General features: G+C 42.3%; 1 protein-coding gene across 2 annotated transcripts in view; it reads left to right on the forward strand.

The window, feature by feature from the left end:
• The first annotated feature begins 402 nt into the window (after positions 1 to 402).
• sp4 (sp4 transcription factor) overlaps positions 403 to 21,179 on the forward strand; it is a 68,929-nt gene continuing 48,152 nt past the window's right edge. Inside the window, exons 1-3 of one of the 2 annotated variants that reach the window (XM_078238570.1) lie at positions 403 to 527; positions 884 to 966; positions 1,358 to 2,960. In XM_078238570.1, coding sequence (XP_078094696.1) covers positions 521 to 527; positions 884 to 966; positions 1,358 to 2,960 — 1,693 coding nt within the window. In that variant the 5' untranslated portion in view covers positions 403 to 520. Of the gene's footprint in view, positions 528 to 653; positions 664 to 883; positions 967 to 1,357; positions 2,961 to 21,179 lie in introns of those variants that run through there. The other variant, XM_078238578.1, reaches the window with a different exon arrangement.

Below are 21,179 nucleotides of genomic sequence, written 5' to 3' on the forward strand. Positions count from 1 at the left end.
ACGGACGAACGACAACTAAAAGCCTGTGAAACGTAACCCAGTGAGTGTTGTAAATAGGCGTGCATGAAAACACCCACACCCTCCCCCAGCACACAAAGCGCCGCCTTTGTTCATTTCCGCCCAGCCTACCCTGACGCAGGGGGGAGGGGGAGAGCTCCGGGGCGGGGAGAGTGGTACACACACTCGCGCATGCCCGAGAGCCTGGCGCGCGGCCTCCTGGGAGCTGTAGTTCAGGCTGCGCGGGGGGGAGAGGGGACTACATCTCCCGGCGTGCTCAGCGCTCCGCCCCCCTGCCCTCCCAGCGCCAGCCAATGGGCGGGCGGCTCGAGCTGAGGAGCGGCGCCACCCACTTCCATTTCCGTCAATCAAGAGGAACCTGATTATTCCGTCCTACGCAAACAGCCATTCGTGGAAAGAAAGGGCCAGCCCTGCCTTGTTCTGCCTACATTTTGTACTGGCCTTATTTTTTTTTTCTCTTCTTTCCAGCCCCCCCCTCCTCCTCCTTCTTAAGCAATGCAGAATGAGTGGTACGTAAAACCCACCCTCTTATCCCTCCCTCCTTTTTTTTTGAAAAAAAAAACAAGAGGGAAAAAGTCAATTTACCCTCTGGTGACAAGCTTTCTGCTAATTGATCAGCCTGCCTGACACCACGAACCTCCAGTAGTGAGTTGTCTGAGACAACCCTCTTTTGGGTGTTACTTTGTATCCACTGGGTCGGGTTTCAAACCACGTTTCTTGGTTTTTTTTTCCCTTTACCCCTCCCCTCCCGGGGAAATTGATGGGCTTGGATTGAGACAAACTGTGTGGGAAAAGTAGGCAAGGGGCAGCCCACCAGAAAATGAACTTATTTTGTTCCGATTATTCGCATTTTTTTTGTCCACAGATCAAAAGGAGGAAAGTATGGCCACCCTAACTGAAGGAGGGAAACCTGGTGAATATTTGCAAATCAAAACATCAGGCTCGCAGGTAAAGGAATCTCAAAATTTCCAGTCAGGATTAATGTGCGTGTGTAGCATTTTTTTAATTTATTTTGCGGGTGTTTTGAGATGAAAATGCTTCTTTCCCTTGTGCTGCTGCTGAACTAAATGTTGCTAACCACTTGTCTTGTGTTGCATTTGTACGTGAAGCCATTTTTTTCCTGCAGATCTGAGCACCTACTTCCTGATTTTGCTTTTAAAGCGACTTTAACTTGTCGATACACGGTTTTTTAAAAACAAAATGTGTTCCAAATGATTGAAACGCCACTGTTTTTGTCGTTTAATTGCTGTGTACTTCCTGAGTGAAGCCCCTTTTTGTGCTAATGTAAATTCACACCCACTCTTTCCTCTCTGAACCCGCCCACTGTGTGTGTGGGTAGGACACCCAGCCCTCTCCTCTCGCCCTGCTCGCAGCCACTTGCAGCAAGATCGGATCCCCGGGGCCGGCGGACGGCGTGCAGGGCGGCCAGCTTGTCCTCGACCAGAGCTCGGGAGCCGTGCAGCAGCAGCAGCCGCAGCAACTGGAGCTGGTCACCGCTCAGCTCTCGGGGAACGGCTGGCAGATCATCGCCGCCGGCCCCGCGGCAACGACGAAGGAAGTCTTGGTTCAACAACAACAACAGTCAGGGACGTCGACAGCTCCAACCGCCGCCAACAACAACAACGGGCCGAGTGGACAGGATGGCGCAGCGGGATCGCCCAGCAAGGCCAGGCCCATCGTCTCGGCGGCCACTCAGTACAACGTGGTGCCGGTGCAGAGTCTCTCCAACCCCGCCATGGTGGTCACCGCGGCGGGCTCCGGGCCCGGGGCCTCCACTCTCCAGTACCAGGTCATCCCGCAACTGCAGACGGTGGACGGGCAGCAGTTGCAGCTCAGCTCGGCCGACTTGCAGCACCGGCACATCCAGATCGTGTCGGCGGCGGGCGGGCAGGCGGCCATCATCCCGCTGAGCTGCCGGGGCGGCGGCAGTGCGGCACCTTCCAGCGGCGGCACCTCTCAGGGCGGTGGCGCAACGGTGCCCATCCAGATCAGACCCGGCCTCTCCATCCCGCTGCAGCTCCAGGGAGTCAACCTTTCGGGCGCTCAGACCCAGATGCTCGCCACCTTGCCCATTAACATCGGGGGCGGTGTGACTCTGGCCGTGCCCATCAACAGCATGGCGGCGGGCAGCGCCGGGGGAGGCTCCATCCAGTTTGTCCAGCCCTCCGACGGCGGGGCCTCGAATGGGAGTCAGCTCCTCTCCCCGCCCAGCGCCTCTCTCAACAACACGCCCGACTCTCCTCCTCCGGCGGCCACCACCACCGCCGCCTCCACATCCACCTGCGTGAGCACCGCCTCCCCCGGCCTCTCCTGCAGCGCTTCCCCTCTGGTCAACTCCTCGGACACCGCCCAGTCCGTCTTCAGCAGCAACACCTCCAGCTCGGACAACACCGAGGAGGAGTCCGCCGCCGTGCCCGCCTCCGAGGCCGAGGGCACCGCCAGCCAGTCCAATGGCTTGCAGAGCCTGCAGGAGCAGGGCACCCAGCTGCAGCAAGTCCAGCAGATCATTCAGACTATTCCCCACCACGCTGTCCAAACCCTCCAGGGTGCTGCCGTGCAAGGCCAGACTGTCCAGCAACAGGCCCTGCAGAATGTCCAGCTGTCCACCTTGCAGAACCCAACTCAGGTGATCATCAGGGCACCGAGCTTGACACCCTCTGGGCAAATAAACTGGCAGACCATACAGCTGCAGAACATCCAGAGTCTTTCAAATGTACAGCTCCAGAATGCCCAGCAACTAACTGTGACTCCAGTGTCCTCAAGTAACTCTGGTGAGACTGCTATTGCCCAAATTACTCCTGTAACTGTTACTGGCGGTACCATTAATTTAAGTGCTGCCCAACTTGCATCGGTCCCTAACCTCCAGACAGTCAACATTGGCAGTTTGAGTTCAGGAGGACTCCAGGTGCAAGGAATACCAGTGGCTATCGCCAATCTAGCAGGTATGATTTTACTTGGCAACTCTTTGTAAACAGATAATATAAATGTGTAGAACATTGCTTTTAATGTAGTTGTACTTGAGTTTATTCATAGTATGTCGAAGAACTAATTTTGGATGTCTTTGGTGGGGGTGGAAGGGAAAACAAAGGTTTTATATATAATCTGGGAGACTTGTGGTTTAGGAGTTGTGACATGGGGGGGGGGGGTGCAGATATTATAATAAAGACTACAATCATATGTGCAATTTACTCCGAATTTAAATTTTGCAGAAAACCCTTTTTATAGCAGTTGCTTTGCAGAAAATATGTTGGCAAAAGGAAAGTGGGTCAGTCTTCAGGGATATAATTAAAATAATAGAATCAAGCTTCAAAATTTAACGTTGAATTCAGATCATGTTATCCATTCTGATCATTCCTTACGCTATATTTATCTTTGGTATTTTAGTGAGATGCATTTTCCAGTGGCAATGGTAAAGACTTTTGAGGATCAAAATCTCCAACTGTTAATAATCTGCAGATTAAAATTTTCTACTGACCTAACGAGTATATTTAAAAAAATTTTCTTTATCCTATTTTCTAAACTATCAAAACTCTTTCTGTCTTGTCTTGAGCTGGAAAATAGCCAGGTTCTGACTTCTCAAAACAGGATAAAGTGAAATGTGTGCTTGTGGAATGGGTGGTGCCAGTTAATGGGGAGTTACATTGGTCTGGACACAAGGAAGGGTGGGATTATACCCATGTACAGGCGCAATAACCAAAACTGACCCAATAATTTATTTTCAATGTGGAACCCAAGAACAACTTGCAAGTTTGCATTCTATTATTAGCCCTTTTTTTAAAGAATGCATTATTTGAACACTGGAAGTGATTGTCTTAAGAATTCCAGTTTCTCGAGTGTGGATAACTAGTTTACTGTACCTCCTAACTTTTATCTATTCAAAAGATCTTTTCAAACAAGGTCTATTTACTGAGATCTGTGTAACTCCAAATACAAAGTAGTTGAGATTTCAATTTCTATTTTAGACCAAGAAGCACCACCAAATACCTTATTTTGGCAAATTCTGTTTTAACCACCACTCTTGTATATCATTCTGCAGCTTGACATGTTTTGAGTTGACCTAAAATCACTGCAAATGTTTGGTCAGTTGTTTTGCTGACACAAGTTCAAACTTCAACAGTACTTTTCCTGATTGGTCTGTAAATCTTGATGTTTTTAGTAATGCAGTCACAGCTCCATGATCTTTTTAAAGTATTAGTTGATTTTTGGATAAACAAATGTAAAGCTTGATTATTGGCCAGTTACTGAATATTTATGCATACAGTAGGAAAAATGTTCTAAATCCACATTTTTTTAATGACGAGATTAACTGTTCAGTTAACAGTCCCATAAACAATATACTAATCAAGGGATAGAGATTATGCATTAAGCTCTTGTTTATGCTCTGAGTGCATAGTAAGAAAATATTGTTTCAGTAAAGCCCATTAGGCCTGAAGACAGATGAGGCAGGTTGGCTGCAATTTAAGGTGAGAAGCTCCTGGTCAAAGTTTTACAGGTAAAATTGCTCTCCCTTGTGCCAAACCTTAAAAACGTATTTTAAATAGTTATGCTTCCTAACCTTCAATTAGAAGTTAAATATAGGTTGTGGTATTTCCTTGTTCACTCTAGATTCCTAATGGTCCACTGAAAGCAATATTGGGGCTGAGGTGAAGTAAATGCCTTTATTTGTTCTGGTGAGCCTTGGAACTAACAAGAAGGTCCATTTGAGAATACTGCATGATCAGTTTTTTTTAAAGGTTTCTTTAGTTGCATTTGTACAGGTATTCCCATCTTTCAAGATTTTTATGGTATAGTTCCTCATTTTTACTTAAATCTGTGTTCTGTGCATTAAATGAAAACTAATTTTCTCTAACGCTTTAGGGAATAAAGGCATTGCCCACTGTGGCACCAGACCATGCAGACTGGAAAGGCCCCAGGTTAATTCCTGTGTTAATCCATACTAATGCATCCAACTGTTGCTAAATATAATACGCAAATTACAGATGTTACTTACACACATGTGTACGGTGTCATTAGTGTAGAACATGTGCTGTGCTTTCAGATGATAAGAGTTTTAACAAGACCAGGTTAAAGTCCAACAGGTGTATTTGGTAGCAAATGGCATTTGCTACCAAATAAACCTGTTGGACTTTAACCTGGTGTTGTTAAAACTCTTACTGTGTTTACCCCAGTCCAACACCGGCATCTCCACATCATGACTTTCAGATGATGCCATAGAGAGCAGCATGCAGATGAGAAATAGGATGGATGATTAGTCAGTCGATCCTTGGATGGCTCCAGAGATACCAGTGTGGGATCAGGAAGAGAAGCCACTAGATGATATTCTAGCCACAACCATATAGATAAGGGCCCCCTCCTATGCTGTACTATTCTATGATTTTATAAGAATGGAATCATCCAAAGACAGTTTAACCCAGCGAGGAGATACAGGAAAGGCATTGGAGGAGGATAGTATGGAATATTAGATCAAAGGCTGCAAACAGGTTGAGAAGGATGAGGAGAGATCATTTACCATGATCAAAGTCACGCAGAATGTCATTTGTGACCCTGATGAAATCCATTTCAGTGCAGTGGGAGAAGCAGAAACCTAACTGGAGGGATTCAAACCTGGAAGTGTGTGAAATATGGGCACATATTTAAAGTTGACATACGCTCAAGAACTGTGCAACGGAAAAGGATTTTGGTATAGGTTATAGGTTATATTTTGGTTATAGGCTACGTAGAACGCCTCAATCTAATTATTTCTGTTCTGCAGTGTCCTGTTTCTTAATTACAATTTGTATTTTTATACTTGAGATATAGTAATTGCCATTTAGACTCGCTGGAAAACATTGGGTATGGTAGAGTCTGTATAGAAATACAAAGTCTTGGGAGTCTTCTCCACAAATAGCTATTTTGATTGGCATCATGTACCCTAATTTTCACTTAATTCACACTTGCACCATATTACTATAGCTCTAAATTCTGTTCAGATAAATGTAGTATAACACTAGAGTGACCCTGAGTTAAGTAATTGACCTACCATTCTATCAGAGGCCAGCATATGGAGTACTGGTGTAGTGGATCCTTGTCATGAAGTTTCAACAGAATTTTGATTTCAGAAATTCCCTCTGTGACTTATTGGGTGATGGCACTATCTGTTATGATATTAAGCCTGAAAGGTCCTGGTTTTGATCCATGAATAATGCTGAATAGCTGATGTTCAGCAAGGAAGCAGCTTGGACATGACCTTGCTTTTATGATGCTTAGATAAGAAAGGACAAAATCACCCACTCCTAGTTGCTGTCTACTTATTCCTGCTGGAAAGTGCAACGCACTAAGTATGCAGGATTTAGTTGAATTATTACACTTTGTTGAGCCAAATAGTCTACCAGGACACGATGTCCAGGAAGAATGGTATTTAAGTAGTGTCAGATGCCTGCCTGTGCACCAAGAACTTTATCCCAACCAGACCCGGCCTTCAGATGTTGTGTGGAGAAACTTGCAGCATAACAGTTTACTTTGCAGGTCAGAGAACACACAAATGATTTTTTTTAACATGCATTAAAATCAATCAATTTGTAACTCCCTTTTAATCCTTAGAAAAATAGTCTTTGAAAACAATGGCTGTTATGAGTGACAGCAAAGTACTGATGCACTGTGCACTCTCAAATTCTTAACTGTCTAGCTCTTGATCCTCCGCCATTCGCCATGACATTTCTGTGGCTACTGGTTGACTCAGTCACCTCCATCGTTTGATGCCCTCATCCTCACTAAAACCATATTCCCCACACCAATATTCCCCACACCAATGCTCACATCTTGCCCGTGAGACCCACCTGCTTCTTTGACCATCTTTCCACTAAACTTCCCTACTTGGTTCCGGAGCTGGCTGATATTGTTAAAGGTTCCTTCTCCTCGGGTATTGTCCTCCTTCCCTGAAGATATGGCATTATTATCCATCTCTTGCAAAAACCAATTTGACCCCTCTGCCCTTGCAAGCTATTGCCCCACCACCAAAATCCTTTTCCGTTGCACAGTTCTTGAGCGTATGTCAACTTTAAATATGTGCCCATATTTCACACACTTCCAGGTTTGAATCCCTCCAGTTAGGTTTCTGCTTCTCCCACTGCACTGAAATGGATTTCATCAGGGTCACAAATGACATTCTGCGTGACTTTGATCATGGTAAATGATCTCTCCTCATCCTTCTCAACCTGTTTGCAGCCTTTGATCTAATATTCCATACTATCCTCCTCCAATGCCTTTCCTGCATCTCCTCGCTGGGTTAAACTGTCTTTGGATGATTCCATTCTTATAAAATCATAGAATAGTACAGCATAGGAGGGGGCCCTTATCTATATGGTTGTGGCTAGAATATCATCTAGTGGCTTCTCTTCCTGATCCCACACTGGTATCTCTGGAGCCATCCAAGGATCGACTGACTAATCATCCATCCTATTTCTCATCTGCATGCTGCTCTCTATGGCATCATCTGAAAGTCATGATGTGGAGATGCCGGTGTTGGACTGGGGTAAACACAGTAAGAGTTTTAACAACACCAGGTTAAAGTCCAACAGGTTTATTTGGTAGCAAATGCCATTTGCTACCAAATACACCTGTTGGACTTTAACCTGGTCTTGTTAAAACTCTTATCATCTGAAAGCACAGCACATGTTCTACACTAATGACACCTAGCTGTAGCTCAGTACACCTCTCCCACCTACTCCACTGTCTCTGATTTGTCATGCTGTTTTCGTCCAACATCTGGTCTTCGGTTGAAATTTCCTCTAATCAAAAATTGGAAACACTGAAGCCATTGTCCTTTGTTAAAAAAAGTAGTTCATCGGATATGGGCGTCACTCACTCAGCCAGCCTTTATTTCCCATCCCTAACTGCTCTTTAACTGAGTGACATGCTAGGCCATTTCAGAAGGCATTTTAAAAAAAGAATTAACCAGATTGCTGTGGATCTGGAGTCATATGCAGGCCAGGTAATGATGGCAGATTTTCTTCCCTACGGGAAATTAATGCAACAGATAGGATTTTGCTGACATCAACAATGGTTTCGTAGTCATTATTAGACTTTTAATTTCACAATCTGCCATGGTGGGATTTGAACCCAGGTACCCTGGGCATTGCCCTGGGTCTTTGAATATTAGTCCAGTGACAATACCACTACACCATCGCCTCCCCATGCTGTTCTCCTGTCACAACTCCATCCCTTGCCCTCGTTGCTACCTGAGACTGAACCAGATCATTCACGAAGCTAATGTTCTGTTTGACCCTAAATTAACTTCCAGCTACATGTGTGCTCCATCACACCGACAACCACCTTTTCTCTCTGTGACTGTCCATCTTTGCTATTGTCTCTGCTCACCTGCTGTTTAAACTCTGATCTGTAACTTGACTATTCCAATGCTGCCCTGGGCTGGCATTTCATCTGTCTTGAACTGATCCAAAACTCTGCTGCTCAAATCCAGTCCCATTCATCCTTCACCACCACGCTCACTGACCTACTTTGGCTTCTGGTCATTCTCAGCCTTCTTTTCAATGGCATTAGCCTTCCATGGCATTGTCCCTTCCTCGTCTTTCAAACCTAAAATCATCTCCTTCATCCCTAAAACCATCCACATCTTTGCGTTTCTTCAATTTTGATCTCTTGTCCATCGCTAGTTTCAATCACTGACCAACAGTGGCTGTGTCTTCAGCTTTCTAGGTGCTGAGCTGTGGAATTTTCTCTCCACCTCTTAAACATGCCATAGAATCTGCTTTGCTAACCTATCCTAACATTTCCTAATGTGGCTTGGTCTTTAAATTTTATTTACTTTGCTTCTACTCCAATCAAGCAGCTTGGAATACTGTACTCTGATGAAGGTGCTATGCAGGTGCCAAGTTAATGTTGTGATATATTATTATACAGCATGAATTCGGTATTAAAATATTCCTAAAGAACATTTTCAAATGTCAGTTTAAAGTATGATTCAAATGATTGCAGCTGATTCTAAAATGGTTAATATAATGCACCAATGAAAATAATATTTCCTGTTGCTGGAACAAGTTCATTTGAAGAGGTGGTGTTTCATCATATTTGGCAAATGATTATAACTAGGATCCTAGGCAAAATCAGACAGAGCAAGTCATTATTTGCTCTTAATGGGTAAGGAAATAATTCAGATTTCCCAGTTGGGTGGATGGATAGCTCTGGTACTCCAATAGATAAAAGAACCTAACAGGTTTTTTGGTTGAGTTCCTTCTAATTTCTAAGATCAAATTACCAAGGGCAGTTTGTTACGTAAGAATTTTATATAATTATTTTCAGCTGACTCAGAAATCCTAAATGGGACAAGTGGTCAAAGATGGATACAAGGTGCCAACCTGAAAACTTTACTATCCAAAGACCTGTCTTGAACAGGACAATCAAACCATTGAAGATTTTGTACATGTTTCTGTTTAGTATTTTGTTTTTGATGGTATCTGTCAATTTCTTTTGTGTATGATTGTTCCTTTGAAATGTAATTTAAATATTTGAGGTTTCAGTTAGTAAAACCTCTGGAATGTGTTTAATATTCTACAATTTCTGCTACCACTGGACCAGGACAGACCTAGCAATCAAAACCTGGGCAAACATGAGGTATTGTGAGCCAACAGCAGCATTGGAATTGCCAACAGTACAATCAGTAACTTTCTGTCCCATCATATCCATCAAGTCAAGAGATCAACATTGGTTTCATGTGACTATATAGAAAGGTGCCCCAGAAGCAGCATCAGGCGTATCATAGAATGAGGCACTAGCCTAGTGAAGCTACAATTCAGAGCAATCCACATGCCAAAGCAAAAAGCTATAGTTGTTTCACACGAGTAGTTAATAGCAAAGTTTTATAGCCCAGACACATGCTATAAACATGTGATGCTTGATTCTTCAGCATTCAGAGGAGGAAGCTCCAAGTACAACCTATTCTCAACCAGGATGCAGTCCAGCATGTGAATATAAAAGACAAAACAACATGCCATCATTTGTGAACATAATTTGCAGTCATAGGTTAAACCTTCTCATGTACACTGACAATGTCAGGCTTCTACCACTGTCACCCTCAACCTCCTCACAGTCTGAGTTGTCAAGTTGCTTGACTGACGTCCAGCCACATTTGAAAAGACTGAAGCCATTGTCTTTGACCCCCACCACAAACTCCATTGATTCCATCAAGCTTTCTTACTGTCACAGATGCATCCAAACAATTGGCAATCTTGGTGTCCTATTTATCCTAGAGCTTAACTTTATAATATGCTTCTTCAAAAAGACTGCACATTTCCATATCTGCAATTTCACCGACTTTCTTCACTTGACTCATTTGCTGGTGAAGTTCTCATCCATGCCTTTATCAGCTGCAGACTCTGCCATTTCACTGCTCCTCTGGCAGGCTATCACTGAATTTATTGTACAGCAACCAGCCACTTTGCTCAACTGGTCTTTTACCAGTGTTTTATGTTCCACACAGCCTCCCCTCCCACCCTGCTTCCTTCTATTTTTTTTTCTTGTTTGAATCATAGAATCCTATAGTGCAGAAAGAGGCCATTCGGCCCATTGAGTCTGCACCAACCTCAATCCCACCCAGGTTCCATCCCCATATCCCTACATATTTACCCACTAATCCCTCTAACCTATACATCCCGGGACACTAAGGGGCAATTTTTAGAATGGCCAATCAACCTAGCCCGCACATCTTTGGACTGTGAGAGGAAACCCACGCAGACACAGGGAGAATGTGCAAACTCCACACACACAGTGACCTGAGCCAGGATTCGAACCCAGGTCCCTGGAGCTGTGGAACAGCAGTGCTAACCACTATGCTACCGTGCCACCCGGTAGTTTGGTTATTATTCTGATGTTTAAATTCTGTATAACACCAGGGCCCCCTATCTTTTTTCCCTCAGTTGGTTTCTGGTCCTCTAACCCCCTAGTCTCTTGACGCCCTCATCTCCATTAACCTTTCCAGTCCGACAACTCCTGCAGAACTTATTGTTCCTCTTGTGTATCCCACCTGCTTTATCCCACTATTGGTGGCCATGGAATTCATTTCCTAAACCTTCTGCTCCATCCTGCCCCATCATCTCTGCCTTTCCATCTCATTCTCGTTAATTGAACCCAGCTCTCTCCAAGCTTTTGGGAACCCCAATTTATATATTTTCATTTGGGTCACTGTCCATTTTTTGTTTGATTATGTCTCTGTAAAAGTCTTTTCTACATTAAAATGCTATATAAATGTGTTTATTTGTCTTATTACATCTTTAATCCACAGTGCCAAGCAGTTCACCCTGTTCAGCCTCCTTAAGTCCTACCATTTCCCAGCATTGTAAAAAATAGTTCAGCCTGTTCAGTCATGGAATGATACATGCTGGACTGGCTCTTTTGTTGTGCTATCAGTTAACCCCCATCCCTGGTCATTCCTCCTAACACTCTATTTTCTTCTGCTTTTTAGTATTTATCCAGTTTTCTTTTGAATGTGCTTTTACCAATCTTTAATTCCAGATCACAACACCTTGCTGTGTATATATTTTAAAAATCCTCATGTCATGTCCAGTTCTTTTGTCCGTTATTCTAAATCTGTGTCTTCTGAGAACTGATCCTTATCTCTCTGAAAATAGTTTAGTTTTGCCCTATTGATGATTTTGAATACTTTTACCGAGTCTCCTTTTAACATTCTCTGCTTTTAAGGAGTATGACCTAGGGAGGGAGTTCCAGGATTTTGATCCAGTGGCAGTGAAGGAAAGGTTATATTTCCAAGTCATGAGTTTGTGTGATTTGGAGGGGAACTCACAGGTGGTGGTGGTGTTCCCATCCATCTGCAGTCCTTGTCTTTCTAGGTTGAGGTTGTAGGTTTGGAAGGTTCTATTGAAGGCGCCTTGGTGAGTTGCTGCAGTGCATCTTGTGGATGATACACTCTGCCGCCACTATTTCTCAATGGTGGAGGGAGTGGATGTTGAAGGTGATGGATGGGCTGCCATTCAATTAGGCTATTTTGGCCTTGTGACCCTGAAGGAACAGCAACATATTTCCACGTCAGGATTGTGTGTGGCTTGAAGGGGACTTACAGTTGATGGTGTTCCCACGTGTCATCTGCCCTTGTCCTTCTAGGCAGTAGTTTGGGCATTGCTGTCAAAGAAGACTTGATAAGCAATGCATCTACACTGCTGCATTATTGCTGGAGAGACTAGGGGTGGGATTTTCCAGTCGTGCAAACCTGGTTTGCATTCAGTAGAGGGAGATGTCACTTTGCTGCTGCAAATATTAATCTGTGATCATGTCTTGTGTTTGAGAGAGAGCCAAACTCCCCCTCCACTGCCCCAGTATCCTCAGATTACCATCACCATGTTCTGACAACATCCAAAGTTAATCATATCGGGAACTAAACTAAGCACAGTTCTCTCACCAATATCCTGCAGTCTGCTAGTATTATTTAAACTTTTGCTGTACGATGCTTGCTTTGGCCAGAGGGTGTGGTGTAACTATTGCATCATGTACTATTTTCTGGCTGAGAAGAAATATTAGACCTCAGCTTTTACATCTGAGATAAAGGCCACTTAGCCAACCTCTTGAGTCTGTACCCCGATTCAGTAAGAACAAGGCTAAACTATATCTTAATCCACCTGTCTTGGCTCCATTAATATCCGTGGCTAGCAAAACTCTAACTCTGATTTAAAATTATAAATTGAACTAGCACCTTTCCCTTTTTGTGGGAGAGTTTCACACTACTACCACCCTTTCAGTGAAGAAGTGTTTCCCCATCGCTCTGGAATGGTCTAGCTCTGGTGTTATGGTTATGTCCCCTTCTGCTAGACTGCCCCACCTTAAGAAAATAGACTTCTATCTTGGCTCCTTCAAATGTCCTATTTTTAAAAAAAAAACACCCCTTCATCTTGTATATTTTAGTGATTACAAGCTTGGTTTATGTACTCTCCTCTCATAATCTAACCTTTGGAGCCTTGGTTCACATTCTGGTGAATCTACACTGCACTCTTTCCAAGGCTAACCCATGCTAACATACCCTTTCTTATAGTAAGGGGGTTGCCCATTTAAAAACGAGATGGCGAGGAATTTCTTCTGAGGGTAATGAATCTGTGGAATTCTTTTCCACAGAGAGCTGTAGAGGCTGTATCATTAGGTATGTTCAAGGCTGAGATAGACAGATTTTTAATTCACAAAGCAATCAAAGGTTTTGGGGATAAGGCGGAAAAGTGGAATTGAGCATTATCATTTTAGAACAGTCGTGATTTCATCGAATGGCAGAGCAAATTTGATGGGCTGAATGATCCCATAAGGCCTAGACTGAAAACAATGCTCCAGATTTGGAACAAAGCTTTGTTCACCGCTTTGGGGGTTTTTTTTGTACTTGACCATAACATTTTAATGATTTGTGTATATGGACCTTTTTGGTTCTCCACTGTTCCCAATTTTTCACTTTACTATGGTACTTTTGAGTCTTTCAACACTGTTTTCAAGCAGCACGTCCTGGACTGGATATTTCCCATCAATATTCTAGCTGAGTCTCTCTTGGTGTTTTTCCACTTGTCTAGTTCATGCTGGTGCCTGACCCCATGTGACTATTTTGCCTAACGTTGTGATGTCCAAGTTTCACCCAAATGTCTATTATCCCTATCCATTCTGTCAGAGGCCAGTTTATTCCTTCTCCATCGGTTGCCTTAAATACTCAGTCTTCTGCACAGAAGCAGTTGGTATGTCTCCCCTTTCTCCTCTTTCTTGCTCTCTCTTCTCTTCCTTATTACAATTTTAACCCCTTATTACCTACTATTCTAATTTCTCAGTGCATCATGTAAACGTGGAATTGACAGGCAAAAAACAACTGGCCCATCAAGTCTGTCCCACACGCAAGATGACCCCAGCTTTTGATCTCTGGAGTAGAGAGAAACACAGCGAAGTCATGGGAATACCATTGTTCCCAAATCACTCAACACACTGACTTGGGCATATATTGCTGTGCCTTCATTGTTGCAGGGTCAAAAGACCTTAACTTGATACTGAGCAGCATTGCATCACGTGGTGTAAGGAGAATGCCAACCATTGCCATTAACCCAAAAGTTTTTAATTTCTGCTAATGGTTTTGTTGGGAAACTCAAAATGTAGGACCATGGTCGCATTCTGGGAAGCTGAATAAAAACTAAATCTGAAGTTAATGTGCCGTGCTGAAAGAAATTACCTACAGTGATGTAAGTGGTAATCATCAGGTAATACAATTCTGCTAGTGTAATCTGTTGCGATGAGCTCTGAATAATTACAAAAGAAAACCGTGGTTAAAATCCAGAATGTACCAGTATATTTTTCAAAATGTTTGTACAGTTTTAAGTACTCAAACTGCAAGTTTACAAGTAGTTTGGATAAGTTTGTCATTTGAACAATAACTTTGTGGATTCATTGGTGCAGCTGGTTAAGAGAATATTCTGCCATCTCTGGAAATAGTTAAATCTACCCCAGGCTGATTGGATTAAAGATGATCGTTTCTCTTGACTGTCTGAGTGATTTATGGACCGGGGGGGGAGGAAGAGTTTTGGGCAGCTGACATTAGTAGAGAGTTGACTGATTATAATTGTGTTAAATTGGCAATCGTGAATTTGAGGGTGACCGAAATGAGAAATGGTGCTGTAGTTCTTTGAATCACAGCAAGTTACAGTAAAATTTTTATACCAGGCATGCAATGGGTGGCATCAGTTAATGTCCTTTAGGGAAGGAAATCTGCCATCCTTATCTGATCTGGCCTCCGTTTAACTCTAGAGCCACAGCAATGTGGTTGACTCTCAGCAGCCCTCTGAACAAGGGCAACTAGGGATGGGCAATATATGCTGGCCAGCAACACCCTTGTCCCACGAATGATTTTTAAAAAAAATCAAAAGTGTGGATTAACAAGAGTTCCATTATCAATGGAATGCAGTGCAATCCTTGTAGCATGTACGCAGCAAATAAAGAACGTTTTACTTCTACTCTTCAACAGTACATTAAAACATAAAGTATAAAATAATACAATATACAGGTACATGTTCCAGGTGACTTTGTAATTGCTTCTGATTGGTAAAGTGACAATTTGTATTCGGGGAACATGAGAAATTCTGTTTAGTAGAGAACTCCAGTTGGTTAAGTGCTGAATAACGCAGTTTACTCTAATGTTGGGGTAGAGTAGGTTACTGTGCAATCTGTCTGCTGGTTGACACACTTATCTCGCCTCATTCTTTAGCTTTGAAATCTATCGCTTTGGGAGAATCTCCCGCCTCAATAGGAGTACCATACAACAGAGACTGTAATCGCTGTCATTATTAAACTGTTTGACTTGTGACACATACCACTGAGATAGCTATAAGCAAGAAGATCTTATGTAAATCCAGTGCATGCATTGTAAGGGACATTATTATAATGGGTTACCATTGCAGACATAACTTGCTTTTAAAATCCTGGCTAGGAGAAATATCTGGTGGGTAGCTACAATACGGTCTGCCAAAAGGGTTTTAGTGTGAGCAGTCCATACACGATGGTAATCTGAACAGCATTCTTCAATTGCTGCATCAAAGAGACTGCTTGTGGCATCCTGAAAAAGTGCAGAGATCAGAACTCCCAAGTAGTAACGGGTAATGAACGGGTAACAAACCAGAGTGCTCAAAACAAGTCTCTACATCTAAACAATAACCTTCACAGTTACGGAACTGTGTTGCCAATCATCAAACAATGCCATGATTCACTATTGAGCCCCAATACCATCCACCAAGGGATTTATGGATCAACTACATTAAAACAAAGCCCCTAGAGTGTCCCTTCTGAAGAGCACAAGTACATGTGAATATTAAAGAAATAATAAATGAGAGCTATTGAGAACTCTGCTCAAAAAATACATTTTCACAAACCTCAGCAAATGGTAATGTTGCTAATTTTTCATCTAACAATGTCTATACCCATCTAGTTTACCTTCCACCATTTTGGTAGTTCCAAGAAACAACAGTAATGGAGTTGCTGACAATCATAGAAAGCAATCAAATTCCATCCATTAGTCTATAACCGACCCAGCTATGCTGTGAGCGAAAGCTCCATTGGTGGAGAACTTTGAGAAATGTAAGTCAAAAGGAGACCTATTTCTGCAGCAAAGACAATTTGGTCTATGCATTAGGCGTCAGCTTTATTAGATCAGACAGGAAAGCAGATAGAGCAGCCTTCTTCATACATTGCAGTCTGTAGTTTAGCATAATTGATGTCTCTGGTGCTGCCTGTGAACTGTAGTGAGAGTTTACCTGGAATGAGGCACAAAGTGATATGTCTTTACACTGTCCTTCAGGCACGTCAATACTGGTATTATACAGAAGAAAATTCACAAGTTTAAATAATATGCTTATCATAGAAGCATAGAAAAACTACAGCACAATACAAGCCCTTCAACCCACAAAGTTGTGCCGAACATGTCCCTACCTTAGTAAGATCGAGGGTTATAGGTAAGCCTAGTAATTGCTAAGTTCCATGTACTTATCTAAAAGACCCTATCGAATCCGCCTCCACCACCGTTGCTGGCAGCCCATTCCACGCACCCACCGCCCTCTGAGTGAAAAACTTACCCCTGACATCTCTGTACCTACTCCCCAGCACCTTAAACCTGTGTCCTCTTGTGGCAACAATTTCAGCCCTGGGAAAAAGCCGCTGACTATCCACTCGATCAATACCTCTCAACATCTTATACACCTCCATCAGGTCACCCCTCATCCTTCGTCTCTCCAAGGAGAAAAGGCCGAGCTCACTCAACCTATCCTCATAAGGCATGCTCCCCAACCCAGGCAACATCCTTGTAAATCTCCTCTGCACCCTTTCTATGGTTTCCACATCCTTCCTGTAATGAGGCAACCAGAACTGAGCACAGTACTCCAAGTGTGGTCTGGAGATTTCAAAGCAATTTATTGGGACATCCAACATTGTATAGTCAAAGAGCTTCTGGGCAACATGGGTGACCTGGAATAATGCATCTTGAAAGCCCCTGGACTCCATATATTCCAGCAGCCACTTTGACTGAAACAATGTGCTTGACCTCTACATTGTAACACCAACAACTGTTCAAACCTTGGGGATGGGGCAGATATGGGGAATGGACACCTACTGGTCCCATTCACACTGACCTTTTGCTGAAATCCAATCGCCGAGAACATTAAGCTGTGATGGCATAATAAAATACTTGTAAGTGGTATTACCTGATGATTTTCACTTACCACTTGATAATCTGGAAAATCATAGATAACCTGCAGTGCGCCAGAAAGTAGCTATTCAGCATCCTAATGGGAATGGCAAACTGAGCAATTCCAATTCAGAAGAATTCTGATTGAGGTTATTGTGATACCCCAACACATCAACTCAGCTGTTTTCCTTTTTAAAAAAAAATGCAGATTTGGACAGGAAGTGTAGAAACAGACTCCATTAAAACGTTCTTTAAAGAATAGCTCTGCATGTCCCCACCAAACCTCAAGGAATTCTACAGTAGCCAGGCAAAGGGACTACCTGCTCTCTCAGCACTGTTCAATCTCTGTTCACAGGCCCTGCAAGTAAAGGGAAGGATAATGCACTAAAGCAAGGCAACTGCTATTGCACAGCCAGTTACTCCTGTTGAACTTTGGTCGAAGCTAAAGTGTGTGTGTGAAGGAGAACATCGGGAGAAAATTGCATAATCGCATGTAATCCTGTTTAGGCACCCAATGAGATGGCCACAACAGCTGAGGTCTTCACCAAGACACTCAACACGGGCTACTTCCTGAGATGCTGGAAGTCAGTTTTGTTCACAAGTCTATAAATCAGACTATGTCCAGACCCAGACTAACCAGTCTGTCTTTCACAAGTTAATGTAACTACACCAATAAAAGATGAGTACAGTGGAATTATGCTAATTTTAAAGATCATCCGTATCTTAGCAACAATTACTGCAAAGAGAGATGTACTCTTGGCTATTTTTAAAATGGAATATTTTCCATCATGCACAAGAGGCTAACTTATTAGACTAGGCTTGTTTGTGTCCTTCCTCTTCTCTCATCACCAGCACTGCTGCTGTAAAATTGAAATTGGGAATTGAACATAGGAAGGACAACTGCCAGTAGAAGTACATTGTGCTGCCAGTTTATATGTATATATTATTACATCTTTTTAGATTAGAAGTAACAAAAAAGTATGCCTGTGCATTAGATAACTGGAGTTATTCAAGTTGTTGATTACTGTCAGGATGGACAGGATGGCCTTTTCAATAGTGAATAGTAGTAGGGGAAGTTATTTTTAAAAAGGACTTTATTTCAACCTAAATAATCTGCATAACAACTAGTACTAGATACTAGCCTTAAAAACAAAAATATTGAAATATTTGGAACTGAAAAATAATGGGCCACTGACCTAAAACATTACCTCTTCCTATATTCACAGATGCTGCCTAACCTGTTGGACATTTCCATAATTTTTTGTTTTCGTTTCCAGAATCTGCAGTTTGTTTCAATGTTGTTTGGATGTCAAAGTTCTGATAACTATCCCTGGACAGGTGGTGGGATTTGAACACACTTTTTCTCTTGCATATAGTTTAATTACAGACTGTACAAATGGGATGAGTGACAGCCTTCCTTCTAAGAATACTATTTAAATTGAGAAAAGCTGCAGAAAGCTACCACGCAAAGAGAGTACTCGTGCACAAAGCACAGAAAGCTAGCTGCACAGAAAGCTAGCTACACAAGTGCAGCAGGTAATCAGCAAAGCTAGTGGAATGTTGGCCCTTGTTTCAAGGGGATTTGAGTACAAGAGTAGGGAAGTCTTGCTGCAACTGTACAAGGTACTGGTGAGACCACATCTGGAGTACAGTGAGCAGTTTTGGTCCCCTTATTTAAGAAAACATATTTCATTGGAGGCAATTCAGAGAAGGTTCACTGGGATGATCCTCGGTATGGAGGGATTGTCTTATGTGCAAAAGTTGGGATTCTACTCATTGGAATTTAGAAGAATTAGAGGTGAAACATTGAAACATAAATGATTCTTAAGGAGCTTGACAGGGTAAATGCTGGAGAATGCTTCCCGTCAATGGGGAGTCTATGATCGGGGAGCATAGTCTCAGAATAAAGGGGGCCAGTTTAAGACCGAGATGAGGAGAAATGTTTTCTGAGGGTTGTGTCGTTGGAACTCCTTGCCACAGTGAGCTGAGGGCATGTGTATATTTAAGGCTAAGATAGATTTTTAGGGAATCTAGGGTTACGGGGAAAGGGCAGAAAAGTAGATGTGAGGATTGTCGGATCAGCCATGATCCTATTGAATGGCAGAGCAGAATCGAGGGGCTGAATGGCCTACTCCTGTTCTATTTCTTGCAGTCTTAAGGTGATGGTTGGCACCATGGTGGTCAACTCTTTGGTGAGTATTACCTGGTGTGGCGCAGGAGCCCCACTCTGGCATGGCAGTCTCTGCTGCATTTCCTTAACTAAAATTTGTTTTGAAAATCTCACTCCATGTTTCAACAGACATTTCTGAAATCTGCCCACTAGCGTACAATTGACGTTCTTATTTGAATTTATAGTTACAAATAAATTGATTTGAATTCGTGGATTGGGTGGGGGGTGGGGGGGGGGGGGGTAAAAGGGGTTGATTCAATGGAGTATTTATTTAAAATGATAGATATACATAAAGAAATACAATATATTGCCCCATCTTGTGTGCTTCAAAAATTAAGACCTGCAAGTGTGGTTTTTGTCTCTAAATTGAATTAATTTGAAGAGGAACAAAATGTCAGAGATGCCATTTGTTTATCTGCAATAGAGTCTACATTGGACATGGCTCCTTTTTTTGCAGGTGAAAAACTGAGCAATTGTTATGTGTAATATATTCACAAATAATTGTTTGCGTGTTTACTTTATACCAAAATTATTTTAAAATTTAATATGCCTTTTTGCTCATTTAAACTTGTCACGCTGCCATTAAATGCTCCAAATAGTGCTAGCGAATAACAATTGAGATTCACATTTCCAAATTCCTTAACTTCTGCTGCTGAGAAACATTTTTTTAATACCAGGGAGAGATCAAAATGAAAACCATAACTAATCATGTGCACTATGGCCAGTTTTAACATCCAACATGAACCAAGCTAATAGAACGAACTAAATTGAAAACTGCAACCTCCCAGAATTTAAGATCTGTTTGCGTGTTGAATTTACCTATTCAGCCACCAGACTCTGTACAATGTTTTTATCTACTTTCAAAACTGCCTACAGTGACATCCCCAATATTATGTAAAAGTGCAATAGTTGTAAAAAAAATACTGTACTTGCCTGTATCTTTTCTGTGGGCTGAAGCCTTACTTCAGAGAGTTGTGTAGTACTGAGGCGTGGTGTCTTTTGGGCAAGAAATCAAACCGAGGTCCTGTCTGCTTCCGGGGTCTAAAAAGCCCAATTATACTGTCTGAAGAGAAAAGGATTTCTTCCAACATTTATTCCCCCAAACCGTGCCATCAAAAGCAGATGATCATTTATATCTTCTACTGTTGTTTATGAGATGTTGCTTTGCACATTACAACAATCAGTACACTTGAAGTGTTTCACACCGAATTAAATACTTTTGAGATATGAGGATGTGAAAGGTGCCAAGTAAATATATTTATTTTTAATCTACATACAACTCATTTTATACTGCAATGAGTAGGAACTAAGCACCATGTACGAGCAAAAAGGAGCCTCGGCGTTAATGGACCTTTAAAATAATCCTGGAAATCCTTTGTGGAAGTAGTTAACATAATAGCTAGGATAAATACTTAAACTTATTGATGAGCATTGCAATATCAATGAAGAATAGAATCTCCTCCCAGTTGACTTTGTGGCGCTTCAGATATAAGGTGTCTTATGTTGAACATGTTCTGCCTCACTTTGAAATTAAATGACCTTGAGACTCTGTCTCATTAACTATTGTGTCGTTAATCTTCTATTTAACTGGAATTGATTATCAAGGATAAATAGAATCACCTGTATGGAAATCTACCAAACAACAAACTGTTTCAGAAAGTAATCTGCCTGATTAGTTCCATCTAACCTTTTTTGAGGTAGTAACATTTTTAAATGGATTGTGAAAAACATTGACATCTTGTAACTAGATTCCCAAAGCTTTTGGCAGAGTTCTACACGAAAGGCTTCTATCCAAATTTCAAA

The sequence above is a fragment of the Mustelus asterias genome, chromosome 2, assembly GCF_964213995.1.
Source record: "Mustelus asterias chromosome 2, sMusAst1.hap1.1, whole genome shotgun sequence".
NCBI classification, from domain to species: domain Eukaryota; kingdom Metazoa; phylum Chordata; class Chondrichthyes; order Carcharhiniformes; family Triakidae; genus Mustelus; species Mustelus asterias.